The 27,371-nt window shown below is 37.6% G+C and overlaps 1 protein-coding gene across 1 annotated transcript in view; it reads left to right on the top strand.

Moving 5' to 3' along the window:
• PREX2 (phosphatidylinositol-3,4,5-trisphosphate-dependent Rac exchange factor 2) overlaps nt 1-27,371 on the top strand; it is a gene marked incomplete at its 3' end in the record, with an annotated part of 98,949 nt that overhangs the window by 52,850 nt on the left and 18,728 nt on the right. Inside the window, 11 exon segments of the mRNA XM_010294405.1 lie at nt 41-177; nt 4,432-4,549; nt 5,409-5,593; nt 9,745-9,906; nt 13,802-14,024; nt 14,375-14,582; nt 20,299-20,478; nt 23,310-23,404; nt 25,384-25,466; nt 25,804-25,894; nt 26,106-26,113. Of these exon segments, the coding sequence (XP_010292707.1) occupies nt 41-177; nt 4,432-4,549; nt 5,409-5,593; nt 9,745-9,906; nt 13,802-14,024; nt 14,375-14,582; nt 20,299-20,478; nt 23,310-23,404; nt 25,384-25,466; nt 25,804-25,894; nt 26,106-26,113 (1,490 nt within the window).

The following is a 27,371-nucleotide window of genomic DNA, read 5'->3' as shown; positions in this document are numbered from 1 at the left end:
GAAAGAAGTCTGTCAGTTATGTGGGTTTTTTTTTTAATAGGAACAGTGGCAGCTGCGGCGGGTCTCCACCCTGGCCAATGCATAATCAAAGTGAATGGAATTAATGTCAGCAAAGAGACTCATGCAAGTGTTATTGCTCACGTCACGGCGTGCAGGAAGTACAGGCGGCCAATGCAGGTATGTCTCACTTGGTGCTCTTGCAGACTTTCTTTGAAATTTATTTTTGAAAGTAAACAGCATGGTGTGTATCTCTGTCCACATATCTGTTGTGTTTGAGTGGGATGGGAAGAAAGGAGTGGTGAATAAAAGTGAGGGGAAGCCATCTGAATTGTAAAAGCTGAAGGTTGCTTAGTCTATTGCTGATATTCAGGGTCTAATTTCTGCATTGAAATAAATCTAAGCTTATAGCTGATTTTTTTTTATAAGGTATTTTTAAAGGATTATTTCAAGTGCAGTTCTATGCAGAAAGCATTACGAGGTATATTCTCATCATGATGGAAAGGGATTTATACAGCTCACTGCCTGCTCAGCAGCAGGAGAATGCAATGTAAAAGGCTGATCTTCTTCCAGAATTTCGTAACACTTCAGCACATGGAGAGCAGAGTGCACATATTCGATCTGTAAAAGTCCCTCTGTTTCCATTGCAGTGCAATCTTGGGAATAGACATACTTTCAAAGCTCAAAATTTCCCCTTTTTTTTAATATATGCAATTTTTGTTATCTTTTCACGTTAGTTTAGGAGAAAATCTAAGGCTTCCAAGACGCAAATTTAAGGAATAAAACCAAAACCAGCTGGATTCTGTAATGTAATTTTTCCAAGTCCCTGCAAATTTCTCATAAACTGTGAACCAATATCATTAATTAACTTCACAAACTCTTCCAGTGCATGTTAATTGAGAAGAAAAATTCAATTAAAATAAAGAGTGAAATCCTTCTCCCACACCTACTGCATAGATACGAGATAAGAATTATAAGTAAGAGTTAGTTAGAACTGTGTGATGCAAATAGTCTTCATGAAAATGTCTGGATGTTTGTGTTTAAACTCAAATACCGAATTGAAGTTGTTACGTGGCATATTGGCATCAAGCTCACCTATTCTTTAAATGAAGATGCACTCCAGCAAAGAGAGCGTGCTTCGTGCCCTAGTAGCAAAACTGGCTAGAATAACAGATAAATGAAATTCTTTATAGCATGTGTGTTCTTTCTGTGTGTAAGCGTGGAGTTCCTAAAGAGATTAGTGACATCGAGAGAGGATTGATTAATGCTGGCTGGCATGAATGCCTTCACATGCAAAATTACTCTGTTTTTTTTAATCCACTTCTGTAATATGTTGGACTACATAACTGTTTTTCCTATACAGAGTATTTCAATCTAAAAAAGTAGCTGATCATAATTCAGCAAATCACAGCAAACTAAAATCCCCCAGACTGACAAGAAAATCTTCATTTAGGATGTAGGGCTATCAAATGCCATGGGAGAGCTGTCTAGACTGAAATAAATGGCAGTATTCCCACTGGTGTCAAGACAGCTAAAATTTCATTTCCTGTTCAGAAATTTGCATTTTTAATTATTTGGAATATGACTATGTATTTCTCCTATTATGTAAGTACAGTGCATTAGCCTATCATTTAATTAACAGGAATATTGCAGTCTCTCCTGTGGTTGGCAATCGCAAAAATGCAAGGGGATCTTTTCCTGTCTCCTGTATATTCGACTTGTCAGGGTGAGGAATCTTCCTGCTCGCCTGGAGTGTGGAGTTTCATTTCAGATTCTTGCAGTGTGAAAAACTGTGTAACTTCTGTTGGACAACATTTATATTCTGTCTTGTCTGGATAAAGAAAATTGAAAGTAGATTGTACTTCTTGAAATTACATACCATTTCTTTGCAGTGATACTAATCATGATGGGGCAGATTTGTGCTTAGTTTGTGCCTCTAATGCTTTTGGAGAACATTTCTCCACATCATATTGCATTGTATCTTGTGTTAACCTTTGAAAGAGGGGCTTCAAGTTTAAGTAGCTAGTCCTTCCATTAGGTCATATTAAGTTCAAATAACGAAGGAACCCTTTGACATAATGTAAATCTCCTATTAGAGATTGGCATGGCAGTCTTAGTGCTGCCAAGCAAACCCTTAAGACTACATAAATAAGCAGCAAGCTTTCAGGTGTACCTGCAAAGAAGAGTGGGTTTCAGAAGTGTTTCTGTCAATCAGCTTGTGCACAGGTGTCTTCCAATAATCAACAGAGCTCTGAAAGTTAAGCTTCCTTTTTAAAATATTTTAGTGCCATTGAGTGAAAAGTAAGACATAGATGAATCTAGGAAACCTAGAGAGTAATAGTACTTTAATCGTACAAAAATTTAGTTATGATTAATGGGGTAAGGATAACAGCTAAATATTGTATATCAGCAGAGCATAATCAGATGTACTTGGCTTTTTGCATGAAAATTGTAACATTCAGCTTAAACTTTTGCTATTCTTGCTTAACTTTGAATTCTTCCACAAACTTGTTTTTAAAGTATATGAATTCTGATTTGTCATAATCATGTCATTTATTCTGCTGTAGCTGTTGGAGAGGGAATGATTAACTGACTGATAAGCTTCTTTTGAAGTGTAAGGGGAAGAGAAGAGTAATCTGGAAACGCCATACTAGATAGGCCCTTCCACAAGGGAAGGGCATGTAGCTGAGTGAGGGGGGAGAACAAGATGTAAGGTGTCCACGTGGCTTCTTCATAGGTTGTATGACCAAGCCACCATTTCTGTGCTCATGTGTCACTTGAGTCACATAAGTTGCTGGACTTTTGTGGCCTGTGGTTCTGTCCTTTTTGGGGTTTTGCTAATCTGAACGAAAAATAAGGAACATCTTGTAAAATAACTGTAGTGAAGTCAAATATAAGTAATGAAGGCTGTTGTGTATATTCTTCTTGCCAGTGATGCATGAGCGATAGTGGACATACTCTATATCTTTGGTTGGTATGCCATAATATTTGCCAGCAGATTTGAGGGCACACATCAGATTTCATAGAATCATAGAATCTTTGGGTTGGAAGGGACCTTTAAGGGTCATCCAATCCTACCCTCGTGCAGAGAGCAGGGATGTCTTCAGCTAGATCAGGTTGCTCAGAACCCAGTCCAACCTGACTTTTGAATGTTTCCAGGGATGGGGCATCTACCACCTCTCGGGACAACCTGTAACGGTGTTTCACCACCCTCATTCTGAAAAATTTCTTCCTTCTATCTAGTCTAAATAGACCCTCTTTTAGTTTAAAACCATTGCCCCTTGTCCTATCACAGCAGGCCCTGCTAAAAAGTCTGTCCCCATCTTTCTTATAAGCCTCCTTTCAGTACTGGAAGGCTGCAAGAAGGTCTCCTGGAGCCTTCTCTTCTCCAGGCTGAACAAGCCCAACTCTCTCAGCCTGTCCTCACAGGAGAGGTGTTCCAACCCTCTTATCATGTTTGTGGCCCTCCTCTGGACTTTCTCCAACAGGTCCATGTCTTTCCTGTGCTTAGGGCTCCAGAGCTGGACGCAGGACTCCAGGTGGGGTCACAGAAAATCACAGATCACAGAAACACTAGGTTGGAAAGGACCTTCAAGATCATCAAGTCCAACCATTAATCCAGCGCCACCATGTCCCCTAGACCATGTCCTGAAGCGCCACATCCACATGTTTCTTGAACACTTCCAGAGATGGCGACTCCACCACCTCCCTGGGCAGCCTGTAGTCCCTCCAAGTACTTCTCGGCAGGGCTGCCTTCAATCCCTTCATCCCCCAGCCCATATAGATACTTGGCGTTGCCCCGACCCAGGTGCAGGACTCTGGGTGTGAGGGGCAACTCATGAGGTTCACACAGGCCCATTCCTCGAGCATGTCCAGGTCCCTCTGGATGGCATCCTGTCCCTCAGGCGTGTCAACCACACCACTCAGCTTGATGTCATCTGCAAACCTGCTGAGGGTGCACTTGATCACACTGTGTCGTTGATGAAGATATTAAAGAGTACTGGTCCCAATACGGACCCCTGAGGGACACCAATCCTCACCGAAGGCAAGGCAAAAATCGTTTCTCTTTATTTTTTCGCTATTTCTTGTCTCACGTGGTTTTAAATCTTCAGTTTTATTTGAAATGTCTTAAATTATTTTTGGCAGAGACATGAAACTGATGGATGTCATGCTGTCACAGATTTCATACTGTCTCATGACAGTATACTCTGAAATAAAAAATAAGTTGACAAAATGATTCAGATGGTTTTAGACAAAGCCAAAATTCTCTTTAACTTTTGAAATATTATATTTAACTTGGAGCTCAGAAGTCAATAAAGCTGAGAATAATCAGGGAATTAAAGCAACCATTTCGTTATTGAGAGCAGTGAAATAAGTTGCTATCAATTTCAGTTGCAAAGCTTTTCCTAGCTGTCTTTTTTGTTTTTTTTTTAGCAAGATTCTATACAGTGGGTTTACAACAGCATTGAAAGTGCACAGGAAGATCTTCAGAAAACAAACACCAAGCCCTCTGGAGATGATGGAGGAGATGCCTTTGACTGCAAAGTGGAAGGTATGTAATGGTTGTTTTGATTTTGTTGTTGCTTACAGCATTGGTGTAGCAGCAAGGAGAATATAGGCAGTGGTTTTGTTTTCGGAGAGAAAATTACAAGCAGACCATAAGATGCGTTTTACATAAGGATTTGATTTTTTTATGTATTCTAAAGATGTAAATTTAACATGCTGTTCTCTGAAAGTTAATATATTTCCCATTTTGAGAAAAACCTGCTGTGAACACTTCAGGGAAAATCTGTTAAATTTTCATTCATAGGATACATAATCCTAGGAATTACCTAATTTATTTTCACCACTAATAATCAGTTAAGGCTCAATTAGATGTATTAGTCACTACTACATGAGAAAGAACGAGTCAGCTATCCTTCAGATTATTTTCAGGCAATTAACATTTAGATAAGCTGCATTCATACATGTCATGGTCATGAAAGAGACAGTTAACATGTGAATTGTATTTATGTTCTCTGGGTAAAGGATGATATTGTGGTTTCATTTCTCAATGTTGATAATTTTCATGGTCATTTTTTTCTACTTTATTCAGAAGTTCTCAGTTTTGCCTTTTTTTCTTACTTTTTATTTGTCTCTGTATTGTAACTAAAATTCAGTTAGTCCCCTTCAATAACTGTTTGTAAAAAGAGACTACTGTGACTTGTCTGTTCATACCTCTTTAGCAATCTAGTAAAGCTACTGGTGTTCTGATTTTTAAATCAGTCAGCTGGTAGCTGTTTTTTTTGATGAACATTTTTAAATAAAATAATCAGAGTATACCTGTTTTCTAGAATATTTGCCTGTGTCCTTTTTAGTTTGTTTAATGGCTAACCCTCCTCAACTGATTTGTGTTATTTTCTTTATTCTAGAGGTAATTGACAAATTTAACACTATGGCAATAATTGATGGGAAGAAAGATCATGTGAGTCTGACTGTTGACAATGTTCATCTGGAGTATGGAGTAGTTTATGAGTATGACAGCACAGCTGGAATGAAGTGCCACGTGTTAGAAAAAATGATTGAACCAAAGGGATTTTTCAGCTTGACTGCAAAGGTATGAAGCAATTTTTGTTTCTATTAATTCTTACCATGCTTAATTCCAGTGGAGCAGCATCTGTCTTTTGCTTATTCTTAGGATTATGTGTATTTCATGTAATATTGTATAATTGGTCATCTTTATCCCTCTGACATTTTGGATGATTGTGTACTCAGGAAGCAAACTAAATTATGATATTGTCATAAATTAAGCCTCTAAACTGAAAAACTGTTGAAGAACTCTAAAGTCTTCCATTCCTCCTGTCCCTCTCCCTTTTTTCTTAATTATCAAATAAAACTTGAAAAAAGGTGAATGACTCACTGAAATGTCAAAACTTGGTGAAGGTAAGCTGTGGTTTCCACAAGTTATTTAATCTCATCAGAATTGCATGTGCAACTTTTAAAATTTGTTTCAGTAAAAGGAGTAGCACAACATCCGTCTCTTCTGTGTCTGAAAGTAAAATAAAGCTGTGCATATACAGGCACACACATTGGCAAAACCACAGAGGAAGAAAAACACCAAGTGCAACTTTATAGTTTACGTGGGAGCTTTTATTTTGTGAATATTTCCAAATGGTAAAATCTGTGATTGCTATGAATGGGTTGTGAAATTTTTAATATATATTTGGTATTGTCTGGGTCAAACTGACAAATACTGTAGTAACACGGCTCTTCTACAAAGATTGTTTTTATCTTTTCACACACATATGCATTCTAACAAAGTACACTTAATAAAAGTAAGAAAACCCGAACTTTTGGGGAGTGTTTTGAGATCTGCAAATTTCTTCTTCTGTTGATCTTTCCATCAGAGGTGTAAAGTAAAGTACTGACCTTTTACTGAAATGACTGAGGCATGGGCATGTTTTTCCCTGACTTCACTTTGGAACAGGTCATGTTGACAGATAGGGGAGTAACTTCTTGCACCAGCGTCACAGGATTTGCTAGAGCTGGTTAGTCAATGCTTCAAGTCATTGGCCTGAAAGATGTTAATTCTTGCTGTAATTATAATTTCATATAAAATGCTTAAGGCATTATTTCCTAACTGCTTAAGAAATATTTTCCATTGTTGTATACAGACTAGTTAAAAAAAATACTTCCAGCACACTGAATCTGGACCTTAAATAATGATGTGTCACCACCCTTAGTGTTAGGCTGGCTAATTTAATATTTAGAAATTATTAAAAAATAATAAGGAGTTGTAATGTGACTATGTTAGAATAATATAAAGTTTATAACAAGTGATAGTGGTCTAAATGACTACAAAAGGTCCACCGGTATCAAAATCAGATTCACTTAACTCAGAGGCAATAATAAAAATTGTAGTGGCACTTCATGAAACATAACTTTCTGTAAATGGTTTTAAATACTCTAAACATGTACTTCTCTGTGCATTCAGTGGGGTCTTATGCTTCTCTCCATACGCTTCTTTCTCTCTTTGCTGTGTATTCATTGTTGCTTTGCATTTTTAAACATCTCCATTCTGCATCATATGTAGTAGGGGAGTGAAGTAATCCTGGACAGCTTTTCTTTCTGTTAATTATGATGAGAAAGTATCCAAAGCTATGCTGCAAAAGTTATTGGTTTGGAATCCACTAATTTTTACGTACAGCTGCAAAAAACACACTTGAATTATTTAAGTTTGTATTATTAATTAAACCTGAGATAAAGGAAGCCTAAAAGTATGACCAAAGAGACTGGGGTGTTTTAAACACTGTAGCAGAAGAGTTAAAGGCTTTCCTTAGTTCACAGATTCATAGGATAGTTTGGGTTGGAAGGGACCTTTAAAGGTCACGTAGTCCAACCCCCCTGCAATGAGCAGGGACATCTTCAACTAGATCAGGTTGCTCAGAGCCATGTCCAACCTGACCTGGAATATTTCCAGGGATGGGGCATCTACCACCTCTTGGGGCAACCTGTGCCAGTGTTTCACCACCCTTGTTGTCAAAAATTTCTTCCTTCTATCTAGTCGAAATCTGCCCTCTTTCAGTTTAAAACCATTACTCCTTGTCCTATCGCAACAGGCCCTGCTAAAAAGTCTGTCCCCATCTTTCTTATAAGCCCCCTTTAGGTACTGGAAGGCTCAATAAGGTCTCCCCAGAGCCTTCTTTTCTCCAGGCTGAACAAGCCCAACTCTCTCAGTCTGTCCTCAGAGGAGAGGTGTTCCATCCCTCTGATCATTTCTGTGTCCCTCCTCTGGACCCTCTCCAACAGGTCCATGTCTTTCCTGTGCTGAGGGCTCCAGAGCTGGATGCAGAACTCCAGGTGGGGTCTCACCAGAATGGAGGAGGGGGGCAAAATCCCCTCCCTCGACCTGCTGGCCACGCTGCTTTGGATGCAGCCCAGGAGATGGTTGGGCTTCTGGGCTGTGAGCGCACGTTGTCAGCTCATGTTCAGCTTTTCATCCACCAGTCCCCCCAAGTCCTTCCTGGCAGGGCTGCTCTCGATCCCTTCATCCTCCAGCCTGTATTGATACCAGGAGTTGCTCCGACCCAGGTGCATCCCTTTTCTTTGCATCCCTTGCCAAGTTCAGCTCCAGCTGCTCCTTGGCCTTCTAACCTCATCCCTATACAACCGGAGCAGCATCCCTGTACTCTTCCCAGGATACCTGTCCCTGCTTCCACTGCCTGTGCATTTCATTCTTGCCCTTTAGTTTGACCAGCAAGTCTTGACTTGGCCATGCTGGTCTCTTCTTGCCTTCCTTTCCTGATTTCTTACTCGTGGGGATCAAGAGCTCTTGTGCTTTATGGAAAGCATCCTTTAAAGATCAGACAGTTCTGTTCTGCTCCCTTGTCCCTGAGGGCAGTTTCCCAGGGGGTCCTATTGGCTGACTCTCTGAAGATCTGGAATTTTGCTTTCCTAAAATTCAGTGTCCTGAGTTTACTCTTCGCCTGCCCCATATCCCTCAGGTCTGTGAACTCCATCAGTGCATGATCACTGCAGCCCAGGCTGCCTCCAGTCTTGACGTCAGCCATTAGCTGACTTGTGTTGGTGACCAACAGGTCCAGTATCGCATCCCCTCTGGTAGGGCTATCTGTTACCTGCTTTAAGACATTCTCTTCCATACACTCCAGGAGTCTCCTGGATTGCCTATACGTTGCCCAACCTGATGGGGACCCGAGAAAAAAATTACATCCGGATCTCGTCATTTATCATCTGTGACTTCTTAAAAACTTCAGATTTTGCACTCCAAAATTTCTGAACATTGACTTTTTTTTATTCTAAACTCCTTGGTCAAACTTACAAATAGTATATTCCATCTGTGATGGTGGAGAGTATAATAATGAACTGTAGCAGAAGTGTATTACAGACATAAGTCCCATGATGGATTAACACTGTATGTGCTGTTTGTCCAGACTACTTTGGGTACCTTTAAAATGTGAGCCTTTTCGTATTTAGGTGCCTTAATCTGGATTTTGTGTGCCTTTCTTAGAAAGCTATTTTGGGTGTGTTTTTCAAACACATCTTCAGAGTTGGAGCCAACCAGCCATAGGCATCTTCCAAGTTCCATAACACAGTGAATTTTAATGCCTGACATGTAACTCTAGCGCCAAGAAAGGGCTTAAATACTACCTTCATCTTTTCAACATGCCTTTTTTTCAGTTTTCTATCACCATCATTTGCTGGTGCTATTTCCATCATAGCAAGACTTCAGTCTTTGCTGGGCAGTATAGCTTACTCTGTACCCTATTTCCTCTTTATATATGCAGAATATACAAGAGGATAGCACTCAGTTTTCTTGTATGCTTTTTCAGTGTGTTAGTATCACTCACACTGCCAGACCAAAGGTTTGCTGCAGTAATGAATTAATTCATCAGCTTTGCATAGTGTGTGCTGTTCAAGTAAATACAGCAGATAATGTATTTCAGAGGAGCCATAGTGATTACATTAGTAGGAAATTAGTAATAAATCCATTATCAGACAATGTCATGAGAAGCCAAGTAAAAGTACTCATTATGGGTATAACTTATGCAGGGGATAGTTTTAAAGAAACCTCTTTGCTTCCCAAGTTTCATTAATTGTTGTTATGCAACATTGCCTGTAACATTAAAAGGCGACTGATTATCAGGCTTTTCAGCTTTAATTATAAGGGACGATTAGTAAGGGGTTAAGTAAGGGGTTATCTTAGTCATATTATTTCATAACGTACTGCTCTTGTTTTTATTATCTTAGATTCTTGAAGCACTGGCAAAAAGTGATGAACATTTTGTGCAGAATTGCAACAGCCTCAATTCCTTAAACGAAGTGATCCCCACTGAGCTTCAAAGTAAATTCAGTGTCATTTGCAGTGAGAAAATTGAGCATATCTACCGAAGAATCTCTAGTTATAAAAAGGTATGACTGGCATGTCCTAAACTTGGTGATATTTGTCTCTTAAGGGAAAAACAGGGGAATGTGGTACAGTTTGAATAAGTCTTCAAAATGTCTGTTTGCAATGGCAAAAATATGGCTGAAAGTTTAGGTATTTTGAGGTGCAAATGCCTAAACTGAGTAATTGCATAAAATGTTTTCAAACCATGCTCTTTAATACCCTTTTTTAGACACTGTAGGTAGATCATATCCTTTCTTGTTTGCTGTGTTCAGTTGTAGATACAATCAACTGCATATTTCCCACAAAAGGCCCAGCATTCTTGTAAATGCCTTAAACCAATACTCTAGTGAATTTGCAGCTGTTAACCAAAAATGAAGCAATAACAGCAGAATTGTTTTTTTCCGTCTAATGCATCTTAATTTTGAATACCAAATTGTTACCCTTTTATTCATCTTTTGTGCCCTTCAAATTGGTATGACTTTTTCTAGCATGACTATTAATAGTAATAGCTCTGTAAATTGTTATATTAACTTGGGTTAATAAAACATTATAGCATGGAAAAAAGGAGAAGGTGCTGAGTTTCATACACTTGAGAGCTAAATTAATGAGATGTGAATGAATAAATAGCCTGGAATATGACCTCTAGTTGCTGTCAGTGTATTTCTCTATAGTTGTTTAGCTAAGCAGGACATAAATGAATCAACCATTTGTTAATGCAAACTCATTTTTCTCATCCTGGCTTCTGGTTCCTCTCCCATACAACCTAATTCTTGGGAGTTTGGAACTAGTTTGAAGTAGGCCCAAAATGGTTACAGGGAACTGGCTCTGCCCCGTCTTATCTCGGTTGGGGATCTGAGTTGTGGCATTTACAAACTGGTCTGTTCTGAGAGTTAATAAGAAAAGGAAAAGGAAAAAAAGGAAAAGGAAAAGGGAAGAGAGGAGAGGAGAGGAGAGAAGAGAAGAGGAGAGGAGAGGAGAGGTTCAGTGTAGAAGCTTCACACAGTTCTATAAGTTGCATGGAAAAGAACAGATAATGTTTTCTTGTTTTTCAAAGGAAAAAGACAGAAAACTGTACGGAAAACCTGTAGCTTCAGTAGGATGAAGGCCAAAAAGTGGCTTTCCAAAGACTTTTCAGGGTGCTCTCTGACAAGAAATGGAATAAACTGAGGAGTTGAGTCACAGGAAAAGGCATCAAAAGGATTCTGATACTGCATAACCAAACATCCAATCTCTTCATTCTTTGCCTGAATTATAAAACCTCCATGCATTCAAATTGATTAAAAAACAAAGTATCTTTTTTAAAAAAAAAATTCATTAGTTTTAACTTTAATAACAGTGTGTTTAGAGTTCGAGTAACATGTAGGTGGTTTGTACTTTTCCTGTAGCCAAAAAATTTGAGCATGATGTGCAGCCTCTTTACAGGAGGCCAAGACAATAAATGATACTTGATTGTGTTATGCTGGATGTGAAATAAACAGCCTCAGGGAAGTTTTCATAGTGCTTATACTGTCAAGAAGCAGATATTGCTGATACAAACTGCACTTTCAAGCTCATCTGCTCAAAAATCAGTCGTTTCACAGTTGTAGCTTTTAATGACAATTAATAACGCAATGAATTTCAGGAATAGATATGTCGTTTTCTTGGCAAGGTAAAGGTAACCATAGTTACAGGAGACTTTCGGAGTGCCTGAGCCTGGCTTGGCTCCTGGTTTCACTGTGAAAGTTTGAATTCTATAATTAGAAACCCTGTAGATTTCAGCAGTTCCTACTATTATTATTATCAGAACATTTTGCTCATAATAGACTTTGAGTCCTGTGCCATGAGTCCCAGATGTTTCTCAACATATATATGAAAAGAATTTTGGGCCTGACTTATGACCTGATTAAATCATAGCCAGGCATTTGGTCTCTCTGGAGCAGGATGTGTGGGAGATTGAGATGTGAAATATGTACTGCTTGAAGGAACATTTTAATCGTTGCATGTCCTTAGTGCCCTTCTTAACTGTTTGTACATTCTTCAGCCTTCGAACAATTCCATAATTGGATTTCTTGTAACCTTCCAGATCTTGTTCTGATATAAATATTTAAATGTAATTAATCCATCAGATGTTCATCAGACTGAAGTAATATGACACCAAAATAAACATAAGTTTAAATCCCAGCACAAAAACCTGTTATTACTCAGAAGGGACATACTTTTGTTCAACTGAAGTGTTAGTCAAAAATTGACTGATTGAATTTGTAGTGACATTTATTAGGGAAGGAACTTTGCAAGTTAATTTTGAAAGTATCCTTATGCATGAGCTATGCTCCATAGCTGAGGTGGGTCTGGAGAGATACTGTAATTACAATACCAGGGACTTGGAACTGATTATGTCTTTTCCAGAAAATATTCTCCCCTAACAACAAACTGCACTGAAAAGGACACATTTTGACAAAAACCTACTTCTGACTGACAAGTCTCTTTTCCAATGGGAGAGCTTGATCTCGTGATTTTTATGATTCTGAAGTAGGTGTATTCTCTAAGCGTCCAAATTTATTACAGTTCGGTCTTAGCCATGTCATTTTGGTTGACATCGTCTCATCTTAAAAAAACCCAAATAACTCTAAGCCTGTTCAAGAGCCTGCACAAAATTTCAGGTGTTATAGTGAAGGAGATGTAGCTAAGCACTGTATTAGAATTAGACCATAAAACAGAGGGGGCAAAAAATGTTCATCATTGCTGAGCTGATATATGGGGGAAAGAAGAGGGGGTGGACTAGTAAAGTCTGTAAAATATGGTGTTTGCAATTTTTATGTTCTAATGTTTATCAGCTTCACAGACTCACTCAAAATCACAGAATGGTTGAGGTTGGAAGTGACCCCTGGAGGTCTGGTCCACCCCCCTGCTCAAGCAGAGCCACCTAGAGATAGTTGCCCAGGACTGTGACCAGATGGCTTTTGAGTATGTCCAAGGAGGGAGAGCTGACAACCTCTCTGGGCAAGCTGTGCAAGTGCTCAGTCACCCTCACAGTCAAAAAGTATTTCCTGATGTTCAGAGAGAACCTTCTGTGTTCTGGTTTGTGCCCATTGCCTCTTGGCCTGTCACTGGGCACCACTGAAAAGAGCCTGGCTGTGTCCTCTTCGCACCCTCCCTTCTGGTATTTGAATACACTCATGAGATCCCCCTGAGCCTTCTCTTCTCAAGGCTGAACAGTCCCAGTTCTCTCAGCCTTTTCTCACAGGAGAGATGCTCCAGTCTCTTAATCATCTTCGTGGCTCTTTGCTGGACTCTCTCCAGTATGCCCATGTCTCTATTTCTGGGGAGCCCAGAATTAGAACCATCACTCCAGGTATGGCCTCACCAGTGCTGAGTAGAGGGACAGGATCACCTCCCTCCACCTCTGGCAACACCTCTCCTAATGCAGCCCAGGAAACCATTAGGGAGGACTTCATCCTTCCTGAATATGAAATTCATAATTCATAGCTTCCAATTTTGTCTTTATTATAGCTTCAGGCAAAAATTTCAGGTTTTTTTTAAAGACTTTGACTTGAAAATGTCTATGTCAGCAGGTGTTTATAAATGCCATGTGCAGTACAGCACTGGGTCATAGAGCATTTCCAGACTTTCTCCCCAGGAAGACACTTAAGATTTTATTACGTTGCAAGGAAAATAAATTCTATCTCCTTGTTACAAGGCTGTTTACATTTGTAAATATAATTTACTTCAAAAACCTATTCCTCAAAAATATAAAATGAAAAATATGTTTTCTTTTCCTTGTAGAGAAAGATGGAAATTATGAAGTCAAGGCATCTGAAGTCAAAGATGCCTGAAATATTTTAAACTTTTGTTTTCTAGTCAGGTACACAAGTTTTGTCAGCCAAGTGCTGACACATCAAAAGCTGTTAATCAAAGTTCTGTTTTCTTTCTCACTTTTAGTTTTCAAGAGTATTAAAAAACAGAGCTTGGCCTACCTTCAAACAAGCTAAGTCAAAGATTTCACCACTTCACAGCAGTGATTTCTGTCCAACCAATTGCCACATCAACGTGATGGAAGTATCTTACCCTAAAACCTCAACTTCCCTGGGTAGTGCCTTTGGTGTGCAGTTAGACAGCAGAAAACATTCTTCTCATGAAAAGGAAAATAAAAACAGTGATCAAGGTAAGTCAGCTGAGCTTGAAAGAACTAGTTCCAGTGCTTCTGATACAGACTTTTAAAAGGTAACCTCGTTTAGGTTGATGTCCCAAATATTAAAATAAGAATAAGCCGTTATGAAATCCACCTATTTTTGATACTTGGATTTATTTTAAAGCATCGTAAAGGCTAGTCATAATTTCACAATAACTTTTTTCTTAAATTGCTTGACTTTGATAAGCAAAATAAAATGCAAAATTAAATAATTACATGAAGTTTTAAGCAGGAAAATATTTCTATGTCTGTTAGGTATTTTACTAACTTTAAAATGTATGTTGAACAAAAATAATGATGTAACCTCTTTGAATTGTTTCCAGGTAAACTGAATCCGATGATTTATGTCCAACATACCATTACTACTATGGCTGCCCCTTCGGGACAGTCTCTTGGCCAGCAAGAGGGCCATGGTCTGAGGTACCTCTTAAAAGAAGAAGATTTAGAAACACAAGATGTCTATCAGAAATTGCTGTTCAAATTACAAGCTGCACTGAAAGAGGTGGAAACATGTGTCTGTCAAATAGATGAGTAAGTAAATGTTACCATCTGGACTTGCCTTTAATTTTTCTATTGAAGGTACCAATAAATCTGGGTATCCTTTTTGTGTAGCATAGGATCAATGTTGACTTCAGAATTGAAATAAAGTAAAGAATCTAAGTTTAGATAATATTATATTTTGTTATTTTTCCCAGCATCCCTGATTTTTTTCCCCGCTTTAATTTGTAGCTTTTTTCTAGAATGTGGAAACGCTAGTTATTTTGAGATGAGAGAAATATGAGGCACACGTCATCTAAAATTTCACTAGGAATGGAAACAAAGGGCAGAGGTATAAAAATAACTTTTATTGAACTCTTCAGGTGTTGCTGAATAGTCCCAAAGATTAATTTGTAGGTAAAGCATTTTTTAGCCATAGGTAGATTATTAATTTGTTAGATATTTTTCAAAAACAAATTGGCCTTAATGAAGAACTATGGATCTAGGGAGAGGTGCTCTTTGGTGATTAGGACACTTGGCTTGAATGTGAGAGACCCAGAGTCTCATCACAGTGTGTCCTAATTCAGGACAAGGATTTAAAACTTGCTTTTCCATTTGTCAGGTAAGTGGGTTCACTGCTAGGCTATTCGCTGTTTTGGGATGAGGAGGAAGAAGGATGATAGGTTTTCCAGTTTTGAAAGATCCCATATGTAATGCAAATGTCAGAAATCATTCATTTTGAAAATACAAATGATGTAATTTTTTTAGTTTAAAAGCCAGTCTTTCATGATCTCCAGTTTGGAAAGGTGGTGTATCATTGCTTCTCATGTTATTTTGAAGACTGTACAATGATTTGTCCTTTCATAGTTATTTCAGAGGGGGAATTTTTTTGTACTGTATTAATAGTAGTGTAATGTAATAGTTACATTACAATTACTTATTACTGTGTATTGCCTACTGCAATAGGAATGAAAGTAAGAGTGGCCTCAAATATTTTAAAGAAAACGGTGTGTTCTGTGCCTTTACATAGTTCTGCTACTTACGATGCTGAAGATGAAGTCAGTTAATTAAATTTAAGATAATTTTGGTGCTTGGGTGTAGTTAAAAATGACTGTCTGTAGAGCCTGTGTTGTCACTCTTCTTCAAGGAATTCAGGAAATTATATGTGGAGTTCAGTCAATATTCAGGAAGTTCCAGTAACCAGTCTGCCACACCTTTCCTTTCCACTCCCTTGAGCCCATGATGCAAGAGTGCAGGAACTTCTGAGCTTTTCTTTCATACACATGTATATATAAATACACACAGACACACCTATATTGTGTGTAGTATATATATACACACACATATATTTATTTTGAGAGTCACACAGTTGTGACAGTAAACACAAGCGTTCACTTTTTTTCTTTGATAAATTTCCTGTACACTGACCTTGTAGCAGATCTTGTATAAGGTGCACAGATTTACTTAGCAAATTTTACCTTTTGCTCTTTGTAAGACTGAGACTTTTCATGCTTTATTCCTCATGGACTTTGAGTGGACTGCCAGTGTGTAATACTGTGGAGGAAAGCGGTTTTATACAGGAAACAGGGTAGCTAAGGGACCTACTTAAAAGTGCTGAACAGGGAAGGGGGAAGCCAGGACTATCTGGGTGTGAGCAGTTCAGCAGTACCTGGTGTATTGTATTAGTTACAGCTACTAATTAACTCTTGAGAGAAAAGTCAGGACTACTAAGAAACAAAAGGTAGGGTAATAAGATAGGATAATCAAACAGCTGTGCTTTAATTAGAAATATTCATACTTCAGCAGCTAGGAGGAAATGCTTGAACATACCAATCCTTGAACTTTATAAAGACTGTAGAACTGTTTTCTGTTATGACATAGCAACAATAAAATTAATAGTTTTATTTACTGAATTGCTTATTATTATAAGCAGTACTCATTATTATAATTTTCTCAGGACAGAAAATATGAACATGATATCACAATTCTAAATTTATATGATCCTGAATGACAGAAAAATTGGGTTACTAAATGACTCTTTGGTACCCTTTATAACAGTAGTGTTCAAAAACTTTGCTCTTTCATGTTACCAAATGTCTCTGCTCTGTGTTGAGGTCAGCAGTGGTCTCCCTCTCAACTCCCAAAATCTTGGGGCAGTGTTATCTACCCAACCTCTCCTATCTGTTAATGAATGAAAGTGAACTGAAAACCAAGTGTTTCACCTGAAGAGCAGGGCTGTGAGAGCTTATGGATTATGGGAAGGGAATGTCTAAGAGAAGGATGTGTACTCCTAGTGTTATCTTCATAATAACTTTTGTCATGGATCGTTGATGAGATTAGGTTGCATAAGAAATACAGTACTGATGGGGAGAGAAAGAGATATATACACAAAAAAGCCATATATCCCCTTTCCACAGCCTCTCAAAGTTCCACTGGTTCCTTGTTCAAATAGTATCCAAGTACTTCTTTAGTACCATTTCCAGATACCCACCATAGATGCTAGGTAAAATATACAGATATTAGTCCTTCTTCAAGTTGTTTTCCACACAGTGACTCTGCTGTGTTCTTGGTTCACGTGCACTCAATGTGCTTCCACGATCCCAGCTGTTTTTTGGAAGGATGTCTGTTGGGAGTATACAAGAAGCTTGAACATTTTCTGAGCCTCTGTGGAGTGAGGAACAGGCAAAGCAGCTCACAGGTTGCATAGGTTTTTTGTTACTGCCTGTGGCTATCCATTTTTAATGCTTTGACTGACAATAGCAGGTTTTGTTTGTTTCTGACATACTTTTAGGATTGTGTTGATTTGGCTTGCATATAGGATTAATTCTACATGCGAGGATTTTTTTTGGTTGAGATTTAAATTTCTCTGTTTCATGGAATTTTCTTCATTGTTACAGGGACTTCCTAGCTGTTAGTTACTACTCATTCACATATTTCTCCTGTGAGAGGTAGATGTCTAAGATAATTTTGTTTGGGGTAGACTCATCTCCAAAGAAAACATAATGTGCATGCATGTGCTGTATTTAAGAAATTAAAACCACTTTAAAAAAGTATATGTAAGCATGATTATTGGTGGTTTTTTTCATCCAGATTTGGGTTTTAGACTTCTTGAATTGGGTTTCTAAGAGCACTTCAGTGATCTCAGGAACTACCAGCTCCAGAACTCTGTTATCCAGCTTTTGTTCATGGTAGTTCAGTAAAAAAATTTTCCTTAGAAATAGAGCCTGCCTGCTGAGAGAAAGTGACAAACTCCCTTAGGAGAAGTTCCAGCTACCTTCATCAGTCTTTTACTGAGATCTTGGCAGCAGTGACTAAACAGTCACATAAAAGAAGAGGATATAATAGTCTGTCTGTGTCTTGACAAATAATTACTCAGGGGAAGATATTTTCAGGAGCTGAAATTGCAGTTCATTATGTTTGTTTCTTACTCTTGATTGTTTTCTTGCAACAACAAAATCCACAAGAAGTTACCAGAATGGACCTGCCGAAAACCCATTTTTGTTTTCCTAGAAGTGGATGATAGCAGGAACACAAGGAAAAGCAAAAGTACAGATTAATCCTTGTCCCTATCTCATCTCATCTCATCTTTCAGCAGGCAGTGCTACAAGGTCTCCTTGGAATGGACCTTTTGTTTTAAGAGCTCTGTTAGAATGATCTGCCATGAATTTGTCTGATCCCTTTTTTTGAACCCTTTCGTATTCAGAAAATACATTTTACAAGTACTAAGAACTGATTTTTCTAAGGTTTGCATTTTCATAACACATTTATTTTAGGACATGTTCAAGAACATGTATGCTCCAGCAGGTAGTTCTAAACTGAACATTGCTGTAAAATATGGGCCCCATCTTTCCTCCCGTCCTCATGGAATGCAGCTAACTGGTGACTTAAGTGATAGGGAAGAACTGAGTTGTGATTTCATGCTCATATGAGGTGATAAGGCATCATGCAGCCCAAAAGATGTCTTAGTGGATGGGTGGGTTTAAAAAGTAAAATTATTACCTTTTGTATAGTTTTTCTATATTTCAGTTACAGTTCAGATCAGTACCTTTTCCTATATGTAGGATAAATATCTGTCCATTTATCTCTTGTTAGCTCTTAGCCAGAGAAAGTTAGGCAGAAATGATGAAAGGATTTGCTAAAAAACTTTCCTTATCATCCTTGTTTCCCTAAAGTGAATTTCAAACCCTATGTTAACAACTATCAGGTCATGATTTCAATGAGACCAGGCTTGATATACCATTTGAGGTATGTATTAATCGCTGTACAGTCAACAGACAGCATTATAGGGATAATCTACCCTATTGCATTTCCAAGGTATATGGCTTCCTAATTTCTTTCTCAAAACTGTCCATTCCTGAGAGTCAGGAAATTATTTGTGTATACTCACAAACATTATAGTTGAACATGGTGTTGAACACTTTGTCTGTGTTTTGTATGCAAAAGGTAGCTGCTCTGAGTCCAGAAATTTCAACCTGTAAGAACAGCTTAGGATCTGCTTGTTTTCTGAATATCTTTGTCAAAAGAGTAGAGAAATCGATAGCTCAGTACTGATGTAACTGTAGCTGAACAAACTTAACTTTGTTAGGATTAAGAATGAATTACTTCAACTGGCAGAGCCCCACAAAATTAAGGTGGAGCTCTAAACCACTTAAAATCAGAATTCGCCCCTTGTGTAATGCCACACATACTAGCATTGTTATGAGAAATAAAAGTAAAGGAAGGAATTCTGAATGCTACCCTTTAATAACAATTAGGGCAGCATTTTTTTTTTCACAAAAGATATGCATCTCCCATAGTTTCCCTTCAGAAATGAGAATTATGTGGGGGAAAAAAAAAATCTAACATATGTTTGAATCCTGCCATGTATTTGGTAGAAAGTTTGCCAGTTCACCATTCTGACAGCTCCTACAATAAAAGCCTGATACTGTGTCTAAATACATTAAAGGAAAAAAAGCTTAATTCAGTGTCTTCTGATTTCGGGTAGTTAGAAGGTAGTTTTTGCAAGAGAAACGCTGCCTTTCAAATCAAAATATTAGTTTGAAAACGTCGAGTGTTTGAGTAATAGGAAGTAAAGGGCAGTTGCCCATTATAGCTGTTCTGATCTTAAAAGTAAATTAGAACATCTCAGTATGAGTTAATCACCCCAGAATATGAATCCTTCGCTTCCAATATTAGTGTATGTTCTAAAACTAACAATCTGCGCTGTTCTCTCTTCTTGACTGGGTGTCACTTTTGTGCTCGTCACAGGAGCTTGTAGATTAATCATCAGTTTTACTAGTGATGGTGGCTTAGACACTTTGAATGTCAGGAAATACATAGATATGTTAACAAAGATTCTTAAAATGTCTTAGTAAAATAGCTTGTGATGCAGGCTGGCATGTCTGGTACAGTAGTAATTGAGAAAATAAATACTTTTCACAGAGATAGAGTTTCTTTGGTTTGTTTTCTTGGTTGTGTTTAAAAATAGTTATGTTAATATAAAATTTGACCCCAAGTGTTTAAGAATGTGCTGTATTTCTCCCCCAGCCAGAATCACTGCCTTATGCAAGATTGCGTATTTAGTAATGCTAATGGGTTTCACTGTTACACTTTTTAACAGAATGTGTCTGTGTCACTTTCCTCCTTTGTTTCAAATAGATACGGACTGAATTAAAATGTTCTCTTCGCATATTATAGAATAATAGTTGGAGGGTGTTGATGAGAAATGTTATCCTGTTGTTAACTCACTTTTGAAAAACATCAATTTATCTTCTTTTTTTTGGTCTCACAGCCTTCTTTCTTCAATAACATACTCCCCCAAATCAGAACGTAAAACGCCTGAGCCTTTAATACCAGCAGACAGTGACAATGAAAAGGGGGAAAGGAATGGGAAGAAAGTCTGTTTCAGTGTGACAGGTGATGAACAAGAAGATTCTGGTCATGATACTATCAGCAACAGGGATTCTTACAGGTAACTTTACTAATAATATTTTTATTTGTCAACTGAATCAAACCTGTGGGTTTGTAGACTGTCAAGTGGCTATGAAGAATATCAGGGTATAATCATTCTGATATTTTTAACTGAGGATTAACTAGCATCAAGATGTGTTACAAGATGTGTAAAATAAAGTCTTTTTGAGTACAGATTAGTTATTAGATCTCTGTATCCCTAACCGTTATAGGATATCATAACCAGAGCTGTAAAACTTTACTTTATATTACTTGTCTTATAAAAACCACAAATAATTTCTGTTACTGTGTTCCCCAATAACAAACCAAATACCTGCTATGGAAAGCAAGATGCCAGAGCCACCACTCTTGCTGATCCAAAGAAAAAAAATCTGTTTCTCAACATATATTCCTCACCTTCTTCCACTGAAAATATTGTAGCATCATCTCACTTCCAGAATTCATAATGTATCGTGTTTACTGTTAATTAAAATACAAAGAACTTTGAAAAGGAAGGAGTAATTACAGCAAGCATAGGTCTTACAAAGATTTTCTTCTGATGCTTAGAGAGAATTGGTTAACTACACAATATAAAATCTAAATTAAAATTTTAGCTGCAAGTAAAATAAAGGTTCATTATTTGTTCATTATGATGGTTCATTATTATGCTCAGAAAGTAGAATCTCAGTAGGGTCATTGTTTTTCTACAGAACCCTGTGTTGCTGAGATCTCTTTCATAAGCTAATATTTGATTACTGCAGCATGGTAGTTAGGAACTCTTTGTCAGAGTAGAAACAGAAAAGTACATATAAATTTGAACAGAAATAAATGTAGAGATAATTTGCACAGATTAAGTCCATCTTGGTCTAACCGTGGTGAACACACAAGCAAAGTGCCCTTCGAGCTGAAGTGCGTTTAGGGGTTTCTGCGTGTCCGTGATGTGTCAAAATGACTGTGCAGGAGCTGCTCCAGTGTTCTGCACTTGTTCCAGTTGGGAAATTCCCCAGCTGGCACAAGATTTGTCTATGGAGATAGAAGATGTGACTTAGGAAATGAGTGTCTCTTGGTTTAAAATACTTTCTTTATTCTGATTACAGTCATCTATAGTCCATTCTGGCTGTTGAGGAATGATACAATCTAGCGTTCCATATACAGAATAATAATAAAATCTGTGAGTTTAGAACAATTGTTGGAGTGAGATTGGAATTTTTTGTTTCTTTGCTTAAATAATTACATTAGGTAATACTTAAAATCTCCAGATCCCATTATGCCACTGTGTTATTAGAACAAGTAGGCTCATTTCAGCTGCTAGAATGCCCTCATTTTGCGTTCTAGGGTCTCATTCTAAACCTTACAATACAACACCATAAAAATGCAGAATGATATAGCTAATACATCTAATCTGTTTCTCATTTTCCTGAGTTTTATTTTCTCATGCTTTGCACAATCCAGTTTTAAATAGCCTTCATCTTCCCTTTGGAGACTTTAATAAGTGAATAGAGTTAGTTAGAAAACATTTCTTAATATCCAGCCAGAAATTCTTAATACTCCTTGGGACTGTTCACCCTCTGTTAGGAACATGTTGTTACTGATGTCTTTTCACCTACTTAATGGATATGACTGTAATTATATCATACTGCTTCATTTGAAACTTTTCCCCATTCACTTACCTGGTTGACTACAGGTCCAAAACATATACTTTAGCCAGGAAATGGAAGTCAGTATGCCAAAACTAGTAAAAGATCACTTCTGTTTTTACAATAGTAAAGAAAATGAGTAGGGAGCACATGGGAGTACATGGATAAATGCAGCATTATATATAAAATATGCATACATATATCTTGATGAGTGCGTACACTCAATTCATAAAATCCTTTAGGTACGCTTCTAGATTATCTTATATTCGTTTGGGTTTTTAAGGCTCCCTGTGCCACATAATTACTTAAGCATTTCCTGAGTTGAAACTAAACAGTCATCATGAAATGGCTAAGTAACTCTGTTGAAGACTTTGAATTCAAATTTATCTTCATAAGATTTTTAGTACCAAAGGCTATGTTTTAGTCTGTTTGTGCTGCAGAAGTAGGAATGTTCTCCGTCTATTTTCTGTACAGAACAATTAATTTTTGAGGGGGGAAGGTGATGTGAGTGAGTGTAATATCTATAGCAGAGAAATGAGGAGAAGGAAAATACATATTTTAATCCCCAAATCTCCTTACTAGACCAATGTGGGTGACATTTCGTATGTATAGAAGTTTTCACTGAAGTCACAGATGTAAATGTCTGTACATCTACCAAAATGAACAGCTGGAAGAGATGGGATCATAAACTATATTTTGGCTAGCAGGGAAAAATAGTTTTTAATTTGAGTTTTGGTGCTACTCAAATGGATCAAATCTCTTCTAAACCTGTTATGGACTCTAGATTGCAAATCATAAACCAGAGTATTTTGTCATTTGTATTAGCTATGGACTAGGAGTACAGAATTTAAATGTAGATTTACTAAAACATTTGAGGCCACAGTTTCAAAAACTGTCACTTGTGTAAGAAAAGTTGATTGTTTTGCATTGAAAGTGTATATTATCATTCTGCAAGTACTTGTTCACATGCAAGGTGAAGGGAGACAATTGAATCATTGTTTTGGGAACCTGGTCCTCTGTGTCCGACCAGGATTGCAAGTGACGTGCTGGCCTAAGTATAGGGGTCTTTATTGTTGATAAAGGGTTGTACAGACCATCTCATCATTAAATTTAAAAGTGGATAAGGGAAAGAATTTCCATTACTTTGATACAGAGCCTGTGTTGAAGGACATGACTTTATTTCCTTTTTTTTTGTTTTGTGTTTTTTTTTTTCAAGCGATTGCAACAGCAATAGGAACTCCATTGCCTCATTCACCAGCATTTGTAGCAGTCAGTGCAGTTCTTATTTTCATAGTGATGAAATGGATTCAGGTATGTTCAGAAAAGTCAGCTATGAATCTGTCATCTGTTCCTTTTATTCAGTTTTATTCTTTCCATTTGCCTGGCAGTTTTGTTGTATTTGTTTTAAAAAGTCCATCCTCCTTGGTAATAGTGGTATATCATTTTGCTTCTGCCTAGCCTAGTGCTGCATTTCTGTGTCCTTCTTTGAAAGAGAGCAAACATTCCAACATCTCTGTGAATAGACCGAATTAGTTAGAGTCACTGCTTTTAACCACTTTCATGCCTTGACCTTAACAGTGCGTTATGTTGCACAGAGTAAGGAGCATTTTAGGTGAACGTGGAATGCTCTCCCCGCCTGCTTGAGCACCCAGACGGCAGGATACGGCTGTGTATGTTTGTAGGAAAGAATGTGAGACCACATAGAAGCACATTCTTGTTTATGCCATGACAAATTGAATTTAAATAAATGCAGCTGCTAATGGGAATGAGATGGGATTTAACTGCATGGGGTACAAGGTCATATACGCAGCGACTAATAATAAAAAATACTTGCTCTAAGATGGGAGTTTATCATTTGGAAATCATGAAAAGAAAGAACTGGGCGTGTTAGTTGAATATGAGCCACCAGTGAGACTTGGCCAGAGAAGGCAAATTTTATTGCTGATTGTACTAGGAGAGGTATTTTCAGTTGCGACAGGGAGTATTAATGACATTATGCAAGGTATCTGAGATGCCTTGTAAATAATGCAGTTCTAGGTAGCTACTTTCCAGAAATTATGCATACATGGTACTTAGAAAGCTGAGAAAATACAGAGGAAAAGGATGAAGGACATAAAGAACCATTAATGAAAGAGCAGACCCAGGGTCTGTATCTTCAATTTAAGATATAAATGAGCTGATATGCACTTGTGCAGCATCAAGCTGAGGTACCAACTGAAGTGCGTAAAAAGAACATGTCTCTGCTAGCCAAGCGCAGATACGGCATTCAAGTTGATAAATATTGCTCCTCAGTGAAACTCCCACTCTCCTGGCAACTTAATTTTCTCCTAGTTCCAAAGCTAACCTGGTTAACTTCAGATCAGGGCTCATTGGCACCGTGCTCCATCTGTTGCAATTAAAATCCTGTGAAGGGTTATAACTACTGGCTGAAAGGACATCTCAAGGAGCTAAAAAAGTGAAGGAGAGAGATGTGCTATTTAAGTGTTTCACTGACATAAGAAAAATGAGTCTAGATTGACCATGAATAAATTTGGATTATAAATTATCAAGTGGCTACTTCTTATCTGTCACTGCAACAGCAAGGGAGAAGAATTGAGTTTCAAGCTCCCATTTTTCACAGCTTTTGAAAGAGTTCAGGTTGCATTACCTGCTGTCTGAGTGAGCGAGTGACTGAGGGCAGTGACCTAGCTAGGAGAGTCCTTCTCCTTTGTACTCTCTTAGGAAATGATGTGGTATGTGCTACTAAGAGTTTCATATCAAATACAGCGTTTGGATGCTGTATTTTTGTTGAATTAGTAAAATCTCGGAACCATTTAATAAGTAGGAATATTAAGACTGTAAATTGTCTGTAGAGTCCCTATAAAAATTTTATGGTAAATGCATTTCAGTGACTTTGTGGTCTGCTATATTAGGTTCACGCTACTTAGCCATTTAGTCTAGTGTTTAGGATGTTCTCAAGCATAGAAGAATCGTGTTTTCTGGTCACAGAATGGTTGAGGTTTGAAGGGACCTCTTGAGATCATCCAGTCCAATCCCTTGCTCAGTCAGGGTCATCTAGAGCAGGTTGTCCAGGACCATGTCCAGCTGGGTTTTGAATTTGGTCCTTTCTCTAAGAGCTATTTCTGTATTATTGAGTGACTATGAAATGCAAAATATTTCGGGAGAACAGTTACTATAATCCTGAAAGCCTAAGCATCAGTCTGTGTGCAAAGCAGATTATCCAAGCTACAAAGGTTTTGGAAAATATGCTGAAACTTCTAAACAATTTTTAATTTTAAAATATTTTTCAGGTGATGAGCTTCCCATAAGTGTTCGAATCTCCCATGATAAACAGGACAAGCTCCATAGCTGTTTGGAGCATCTTTTTGGTCAAGTATGAGATTATTTATCTTGGCTTTGATACTAATGTCCATGTTTGAGCTAAGATGTCTTTAGCAAATACTTCTTTTTCTTTTTACTTTTGCTTTCCACTGTTTACTGGGATGGTATGTATTTACTCATTCTCCTTCAGTTTTCTGTAAATAGTTCAAAACTGCGAATTAAACAGGTCCTTAGATTTAGTCTAACATTCTCTAGCTTGTTACTTTAATGAGAGCCATTAGGTAAGAAAGAATCCAAAGCTGCCTTTCTGTAGTCCATGTTTCTTAAAGAAAGAATTCCTTATTGTTGTTGTAAAAAACATCTTTCTCACAGAACCTTGTTCCCAACAGGTTGATTCAATTGTCAATCTTCTGAAAGGACCAGCTGTGATGAGGGCCTTTGAGCAGACAAAATACTTTACACCAGGTCGAGGCCTCCAAGGTAACATTTAATTCTATCTGTGAGAATCAAAAGGCAGCTTGAAGGATGCATGGATACGGCTATCTACTCCTTGAGCTGGGTGTTAAGGAATTGATTTTGCTTAATCTTGGCGTGTTCTGCAATAATTGATTGTTGCAATTCTTGCTAAGTAAATCTTACTCTTTGTTGAAAATTGGCTTCTTACAATTTTATTGCACAACGTATATGAAAGAATTTCAGGTTTGTTGGAAAGTCAGCTTTAAATTGTGGACTCTGAATTGACTGTAAAATTGCCAAGGCTTTTGAAGCAGGATAGAGGTTTTGTATATTGCAGGTGGTTTTATTACATTTTTGTGTCAACTACTGAAGACATTCCTGATCTACTTTATTACTAATGCTACATTTTTTTTCGTAGATACATTATTTGTAAAGTTGATTTATAAATAATTTGCAAATGTAAATTTATAGTCACAGTAATATTTATGCAAATATATGCTTATGTAAGTGTCATTGATAGTTTAAAATAAAGCCTGTATGTAATTTCAGCTACTCTGCTATTTACATGGTTGTTTAAGTCTAAGTGTATAAATAGGTATCTGGTAGTAGGCATAAGATTGTGCAAAGGACTTCTTTTAGTGGGACAAGTAAAAAAGAAAAGTAAAAAGCTCAGTGAGGGACTGAATGTTGTATTAATATGTATAATAGGTTTGATTATGATTTTATTGATCCTGCATATGTCTTTTGGCAAAGAAAACTGATTTTAGATGACCAGAGGGTGGATCTTTGGCTTTTATAAATCACCAAAATCCCACTAAAGTCAACAAACCATAATTACTATACCCCAGTTACCTGGTTTTACAGAGCCTGAAGTACTTCTCTGCTCACTGAATTTGCATGGAAGACCACATAAGCTCCTCTTTCTCTTTTTTTCTTTTCTTTTGTTTCCTATTTTGGGACCAGGGTAATAGGGATGATCCTAGAGCATTTCTGCTCTCTCGTGTTTCTCAGTGTTTCAGATTGAGTACCTGTCTGGCTCACAGAATAAAATGTTATCCTATCAGTGGTATAATAAATGTTCCGTTAGACACAATTATATTTTATTCTCGATCTGTGCCATCTTCATGAACCGTACAAAGAACACTTCAGTGATTTGAAAGAAAGATAGACTAGGTTAAGCAATAAGTAATTTTGTTTTGAGTTTAATTTTGTGATTGAATTAATTTTGCCTCTAAAAGTTCCAGGGTCCTACTTACTCCATGGAGACAGGCACCTCCTATCTTATGTACCTGGTTCAGAAGGAATGATGTTTGGGAATGCTGCTCTCTCTCTCCTTTGACTAAATAGGGAGCTTAGATGACTGTTAGACCTGTCACCCGAGCTTTAACTAGAGTTAAATCAGTTGACATCTCCTGGAGCTGTGAAAACATTTAGGAAGAAGTAACATCTTACTGTGGCTTTCTCAGGAGGTTTAAGCAGAATAATAGTATTTTTGTCCTTG

This window comes from Phaethon lepturus, unplaced genomic scaffold (assembly GCF_000687285.1).
Source record: "Phaethon lepturus isolate BGI_N335 unplaced genomic scaffold, ASM68728v1 scaffold7559, whole genome shotgun sequence".
NCBI lineage: Eukaryota > Metazoa > Chordata > Aves > Phaethontiformes > Phaethontidae > Phaethon > Phaethon lepturus.
The sequence above is the reverse complement of the archived record's forward strand: the minus strand, read 5'-3'. Positions and strand labels throughout refer to the sequence as shown.